Below are 7144 nucleotides of genomic sequence, written 5' to 3' on the forward strand. Positions count from 1 at the left end.
TGATGCTGCTGCTGGTGATATAAAATCCATCACCACCGCGGAATGCGGTGATCTTGCCTTGTTGTGTGTATGTGTATGTATGTATGTCTTGAGGGAGAGTTTGAGACACATATACATACAGACGTACATACATACACAATGTCACAATCAACAACAACAACAGTGGTGGTGGTGGGGCGGCGGCGGCGGCGCGCAGCCTGGCGAGATAGGTAGCGAACACGGGTGAGATGGATGCTGATGATGCTGATGCGAGGTGTTGATGCGAGGTGTTGATGGCATACATCCGGTGCGTGTGTGCATGTGCGTTTGTATGTATGTATTTATGTAAGTATGTATGCACGTGTGTGTATTTATTTGGAGCTGTTCGGGGATATCTCTTCAGGTGTGTGTATATCTGCCGCTGTGGAATTATGGATTTTTGGGCAACGCCCCCCCATTTGTAATGTAATGTAATGTAAGGCACCATTTTGACCAACCCCAGCCGCCACCTCCCCTCCCCTCCCCGTACCCAGCCCAGCCCAGACCATCATCAGCCCAATATGTATTTTTTATGTATGTACGTGTACGTACGTATGTATGTATGGACAGGGACCGGATACGACGTCATGCCAAAAACCGGGCGTTCTTTGCATTTCCAACGTTTTGCTCACTGAATCGAATTCTGTACCACCTGAATCAAATAAATGTGTGTGTGGTTGTTACAGTGGGCTCCAGACTCCCGAAGAGTAGAGCCAGCTGGCCGTGCACTGCAGTATAGACTAATATACCAAAAGATTATCATCTCAGATAATTAACCTCTCATCGGTAACCGCTCTCGCGAACAAATCAATTTGCCAGATATAATCCTCAAAAAGGGGTGATGTGCGCCAACGGATTCCCAACCTTTTCGTGGAATTCCTAAAGCTGCGAAACCCTGAATGCGGCCCCAAAAATCAACAATAACTCGACAAATTGCTTCTTCCGTAAGGGAAGGACCAGGTAACAGTGCCGGGTTGGTTTTGATTTTTGCAGCCATATAACGTCTCCCATGCTCCATGGCTGACACCGCAGCAAGAGCCACAACATCCCAAACACATTGTTGCACTGATTGTGGGGCTTGGATAAGCCAAAGTTGCTCCCTTGAGACTGGCAATCCTATTGAAAGAGTAAGTTGATCTGCTATTGCCTGTGCCACCGGACAGGCCCAGAAGTGATGATAGCGAGGGGATACACCTCCCACTGAACCTATTGGATAACCTCCACAACCACATATCGTTGGGCGCGACATCCTAAGATGGGAATTTCCTAACATAGGCACCCCATCAACCGCAAGACGCCACCAAATCTCTTTTTGTTCATTTTCCCACCGTAAATGAAACCATAAACGATGGAATGTCCGTTGCAAAAGAAGAATAGCTTCATCCAATATCTCAGAAGAACCCGTCGCCTCTTTGATGAAAAGGGTATGGGCCACACGGCGAGCCATCGAAAAAGGTGAAAGTTGCATATTAGTCGCTATTTTAACGGATAAATGTTGGAATCGGATTGGAGGCCCTACACCCCATCTCCAACCAAGCCTCGACACTAGGGTTTGAGTAACCGACTCAATAGGGGGCACCATCGCTTCCCTAGATTCTACACTCAGCGGCAACAAAAGACTAGCCGCCTGTCTCCAATTCGCTGGAATATCATCTAGAAGAGCGGCAATAGCATCCATACATTCCTGCCATTTACGATAGGTGCACAGGGATTTAGCTAGTGGGGTTTGCGGTTGGAGGTATTTATCCACTATTTGATGCCAAGCCTTGCGTATTGCTAGGCCTGCTTGGTCCGTTGCATTCATAACTCCATCCAAGGCCTCTCGCGCGCAAAGAACATCTCCCAACGTATGCAATGCTTTACAGCCCAGGATAAATAAATAATTAATTAATGCAAAAAGGTAGTACTTACACGTTTGAGCCAGGGGGCCTGAAATTAACCTAGTCACGATGGAGCTATCGTTAAAAGCCTATTTATGGTTATGGTCCTGGTAACTTTGCCTCTGAGAGCTCTGAGAGAGCGAAAATTCCTCGAGCTGGTACTTTATAAGGCTTGGCTGTCCCCTTCGGGGAAGCAAATTTGGACCCCCTACAAATTTTCCGACGTAGCCCATTTAATTAATTGATTAATTAGTTAATTGAGTAATTAAATAATTTATTGAATAATATTTTTTCCGCAGCCGGATGTCGTCCGGTGTCCCCCTTTCTCTCTCCGCTGTGCGTTGCCATGAATTGGATTGCGAGATATACCTGAAGCGATACCTGTAGCCTAGGCGACATAATTCAGGGACGTAAGAACCAGACGCACTGCTCGGGGTGTATTATGCTCTCGCTGTGGCGCATTGTACAACGGTGGTGGCCGCTGTAGCCGTCTGCTGCATTTTCACTCCACTTAAGATTGATTATCAGCTTTTTTAAAGAGGGGGGGTCCTTGTGAAGCAGCTGCCCGCGTTTCTAAAGCACGTATGGTGTTGGATAGGAAGGTGCCGAAGTATGTTTGCGAGGAAGAGAATGGGGCCAGGCTGGAGAGGAAAGTGCAGTGGCATATTGGAATGTGAGTTTAGTCGAAGCGAGTTACAGGGCGTTTGGCGCACGGCGCAATGTACATGCAGTCATGTCGTCGCGCGCGCGTATACAAGAACAACAGGAACCACAACCAGAAGAACAAGAACAGCACCACAGCAACAGCGTGTGCACAGGCCACGTCGCGTCGGTCCTTTGCTATGATGTAGGAACGAAGAATAAGGCCTAGGTTCAAGTTTCCTGTTGCGCGTGGATGGCCATGCCAGAAGAGGCAACATGATGGGTGAACTCGCACGCTACCAATTTGCCCCCAAGCACGCGACGAGCGGACATAGGAAGGGGTGCAGCGGGCCCCCCCCCTTTCCCCCAATGCTCACGCAATAGACCATCCCAAGCGCTGCTGTCCGTATGGCCAGCAGCCGCCGTTCACACACGAGTTAAGGTCGGACATGTATGCACCGTGAATGAAACCCTAAGTGCGATCGTGCCCAAATACAACAGCACTGCCCAATGTCCAGAAGCCTAGCGCTGAAATCGTCGGACCCTAGGCGGAGTGAAGACATGCAGGGGCGGGGCGTGACAGGTACGGACCTTGTGGCCGGGCAGTTGGAAAGCGGGCACGAGGTCCGGCAGCTGGCGCAAGCGAGCAATGGGCAGCAAGGTAGGACGTCTTACTGCTGGCGGGCTTGGCGCCGTGCTGCGCCTGGAACTCGTCCCTGTACTTTCGGCCCTCGGCCAGGAGCATGTTGGACTCAGCGTTGGTGTGCTTCGCGTGCAGGACGTCCTCGTCGTGACATCCCATGCTTCCCAAGAGCAGTTGCTGCCTGACGGTACGAGGGGCAGCAGCAGGGCGTGTCAAGATGGTGGATGCATGGGACAGCCGGAGAGGCGCGTGGGTGCGCAGCAGGGATGGCATGTGTACTGTTCAGTAGGGTGCGGCACGGCAAGGCGGCTACTAGTACCGGAAGATGAGGCGCTTACTTGAAGGTGAGGGGCCGTCTCGGCACCCCGGCCGGCGAGGAGCGATCGCGGCCTCCGCCGGTTGGCGACACCGCTGCTAGCTGCGCCCACAGGTCAGCTATGTTGACGGGCGGCTTGGCTGCGGCGCCGGCAGAAGAGCCCGACGGCAGGCTCGGTGAAGGCGTGCCGTAAGCGCCCAAGTTAACGGGCGAAAGGGTCTGAGGTGGGACTTGTGATTGGCGTGCCATTTTCGGAGGCATGTTGTGCGAGGTTACAACAGTAGAACAGGTGTCAGCGATGCGACAGGCTGGCTGGTTGCCGTCCGCAAAAGGGAGTTCGGTCTATAAGCAAAAAAAGGGTTTTAGGGAGAATGTATGAAAAAGAAGGCGACACTGGCTGGCCTTTATACAAGTCGCGGCATCGTACAAAGGGGACGCTTTAAGGGGGCGGGCTGAATCTGAAGGGCGACGAAGCGCGGTCTGTTCGTCTTCGCATGGCGAGCATGGGCGACGGCAGCTGCGGTAACGGGTGGGGCGCTGGGACAAGTTGTATGCGGAAATGAATAAAGCGCCATGGACATGGCAGGTGGTCATTCCGAAATGTGAAAGCGGCGCGTTGCGTTGCGCCGAGCAGAGCAAAAAGCAGTTGCAAGGCAGGAGCGGCGTGCATCTCGTCGGCGTGCATCTCGTTGGGAACGCGAGTTCGGACAGGATTGGTATGTAATGTATGAAATGAAGTAAAGTGCGTTAGGTTATGAGGAGACGGGACTGGGGACATGGTGCTGACGGCGTTGCGCAACTGTAAAGACGTGAGAAATTGTTAAAACGTAAAGAGGCCCCTTTCCGAAGCGCGAGAGATACTCGCGGCCGGAGTAAGAGCCCCGGCTGGCCAGCGCTGTCCGGGCACCTGAACGCTCCATGGGCGCAATGTTAGCGATCCAGAGCAGAACCAGACAATTCGCAATGAAGCACACGCGGACGAGAACGATGCCGCGTCGGCATGTAGCTTCGGTGCATGCGAAAGAACGCAAAGCGCAATCTTGCTGTGCGCCGGCTGGTAAAGGCGAACGGTTCCAAATTCTGCCAGCGAGGCGGCATCCGCCGGCAACTGCCGGCCACTGCCAGCAACCGCGGCAACAGCGAGAGCGTAGCGCCGAGGAGTTGCAATCGGGAGGTGCAGTGCAGGAGTTGATGAACATTGCAACCTGAAGGCCAGATGGTACGTCGGGCGAAGCGGCCGAAGGGACGTCGCGGAAGACGGAGCGGCCCGCGTTGCTGTCGGCGGACTCGTCCAGCGACGCGAGGCCCGAAAAGGCGCAGGACGTAGTGCGGGGTGTATATAAAGCCGAGGAGGGGCATGACACAAAAGTATAAATGTGCCTTTAAAAAAAGAAAGCCAGCGGAGTACTGTCATAACTTTGCGTGGACGAATACCAGCACTTCAAAGAATGGCAGTAAGTAACGTTCGCGGTTTCCAGCGCGCAATTGGAATGTTGGAGACGCTCGCATTGCAAGTTGTGAGCCAGCCCTTTGAAGTGCTGCAGGCGGTGGCGAACGCAGATCTGAAGCGGCTGGCGCGGCTGGCGTCGGTAATGGACAATTGCACGACGTCGCTGGCCGTGCTGTGTAAAAAGTGTCGCTTCGCCAAACGCTTCCTCTTCCCGCAGCCGTTTCATGTGGCCATTCTTGCAAGCTACGTTGTATGCTTTCAGTTTTTTTCAGCTCAGGCTAAGCAGCCAGCCAAATGTCCCAGATGCATGCCGCGTGTGACTGTGGCCAACATGCCCTGCTGCGCAACGCGCAGGCACACCGCGGCCTTTCGCCGAGAAAATTACATACACTTTTACAGGCGCATTTTAAGAATCGCACGCGCGCATCCGCGCGGTAAAATTCGCGCCTGTCTTTGTGGGCGTCTTGTACGGATGTTTTATTCGGCACAGTACGACCGGACACATTTGTGCGAAGGGGCTGCTTAACGAAGGGGCTGCTTAATCAAATTGCGAGAAGAAGTCCGTCCGACCGTTTTGAATCGCAGCGGCGCAACGTCCCTTTCACATCCGGGGCAACAGCCCTCCCTGCCGACGACTCGTCACACGCAGCCATACATGCGCTACTGCTTCGTCGTGCGCACTTACACGAACTATTGAATTGGTTAAGGGATAAGTTACGCAGCCGCTCGCAGATGCTAGGAGGACGAGCAACCAGAATAAACTGTTCGTGCAAAGCCAAAATGCGAAAAGGCCACGGCGGGCCGCGCGAAGGGCAGCCCTCAAAAGCCAGGAGTGCTGGTGGGATACGCGTATGTGCGTGAAATAATCGCAGGCGTGCGGTGGCTTGGCTAGATTCGTTGGTGCTGTGAGGACCGGTTGCACAAGCTCCTGCGAAACGCCACAGCGCGAAGTCAGGCGGGCGCGTCCGCACGTCCCTTGGCATGCAAACGTCCACAGAACAATTGAAATGCTTTAATGCAAATTAAATATTTCGAAAACAAAGAAAGAGAAAGACAATTATAAAGGCCAACATAAAGGACAGCTCGCGGCGACACGGGAAGAAAGCGGCAAAATAGAGAAATGGAGAGACTTCGCTAGCTTGGCTTGCTGAGAGGACCGGCGACAGGGTCGCAAAGGGAAGCCTTCAAAAGTATGGACAATTGTGGCAAGCGCGCTGCAGAAATTGGGAACGTATCACCGCATTGACGGCAAGGGCGGTGCTGGCCTTCGCCCAACCCGAGTGGAGCCCTGCAACGTCGCGCGATTTCTTATATTATCACCAGGCGGCATTAAACCTGGGCACATGCAGCTTCGGTAGACGCAGCGATAGCAGTGCACGGTTATCAAGACACGCAACGGTTGCTGCATGTTGCTGGCGCGTCAGGTGTGTTTCGCAGCGTCCTCATGCAGCGTGGCTTGCATGCCTGAACAGGAACGTGGCCCGGATGTGTGACCTCGCACGGCGGCCTGCTACATCGTGCAGGGAACAGGACAGACGCGTTTTGGCGTTCAGGTCTTGGTCAGGCTCTGTATCCCAGCACAGATGCCGCCCAGTGCGGTGCCGCACCTAGAGAGTCTCCACCTCTGTGCTGCCAGGCAGGTCCCGGCACCTGTGGGTGTGTAGGGTTTGATGCTGCTCGGGCGCCGCTAACAGCACCGCCGGCCCATTGGCAACATTGGCAGCGGCACCACGACCACCACAGCAGCAAGTCCTCAACCATCAGCATGCAACCCCACCCACCTCGACACACACGGGGTCCTGCAGCCAGAAACTTTGCGGCAGAACGTACATTTGCAGTGTGGCAGGAAGGGTGTAGACACGTCGCTCTGGGTCCGGTGTCCAGTTCAGCATGAGGGCTTCCACGCAGTGCTGCTGTCGAAGCCAGCCGGCCACGGCAGTACCCAAAGGCGGCCTGGACAAAGCCAACGTCCACGTCCACCAGCGCCAGTCGCATGTGTGTGATCCACAGGGTCCAGCGACACAACTGCATTGGTGTAGTCGGGCGGTAGGAATACAACATGCTGCAGGCGCTCATTATTGCCCTCATTCATTGCTGGGAAAGNGCGGCTGTGCAGTGTGGCCGTACAGGTGCCACCTGCCGTGGGGGGTTGTGTTGCTGGCGGCATGCACTGAGTTATGAAAGGAGTAGGGTGG

General features: G+C 54.1%; 3 protein-coding genes across 3 annotated transcripts in view; 2 read left to right on the forward strand and 1 right to left on the reverse strand.

Moving 5' to 3' along the window:
* The window catches only part of VOLCADRAFT_99497 (uncharacterized protein), a gene marked incomplete at both ends in the record, with an annotated part of 12690 nt that extends 12037 nt beyond the window's left edge, over window positions 1–653 (forward strand). Inside the window, one exon of the mRNA XM_002958217.1 lies at window positions 513–653. Coding sequence (XP_002958263.1) covers window positions 513–653 — 141 coding nt within the window. The remainder of the gene's footprint in view (window positions 1–512) is intronic.
* A 1924-nt stretch (window positions 654–2577) lies between these two features.
* VOLCADRAFT_99498 (uncharacterized protein) lies at window positions 2578–3760 on the reverse strand (the record flags this gene model as incomplete). Its single annotated transcript, XM_002958241.1, has 3 exons — window positions 2578–2780; window positions 3132–3364; window positions 3522–3760. The coding sequence occupies 3 exons, from the start codon at window positions 3758–3760 to the stop codon at window positions 2578–2580; spliced, it is 675 nt and encodes a 224-aa protein (XP_002958287.1).
* Window positions 3761–4947: 1187 nt separating this feature from the next.
* VOLCADRAFT_99499 (uncharacterized protein) lies at window positions 4948–5475 on the forward strand (the record flags this gene model as incomplete). Its single annotated transcript, XM_002958218.1, has 1 exon — window positions 4948–5475. The coding sequence occupies one exon, from the start codon at window positions 4948–4950 to the stop codon at window positions 5473–5475; it is 528 nt and encodes a 175-aa protein (XP_002958264.1).
* Window positions 5476–7144: the final 1669 nt, after the last annotated feature.

This window comes from Volvox carteri (assembly GCF_000143455.1).
Source record: "Volvox carteri f. nagariensis unplaced genomic scaffold VOLCAscaffold_89, whole genome shotgun sequence".
NCBI classification, from domain to species: Eukaryota; Viridiplantae; Chlorophyta; class Chlorophyceae; order Chlamydomonadales; family Volvocaceae; genus Volvox; species Volvox carteri.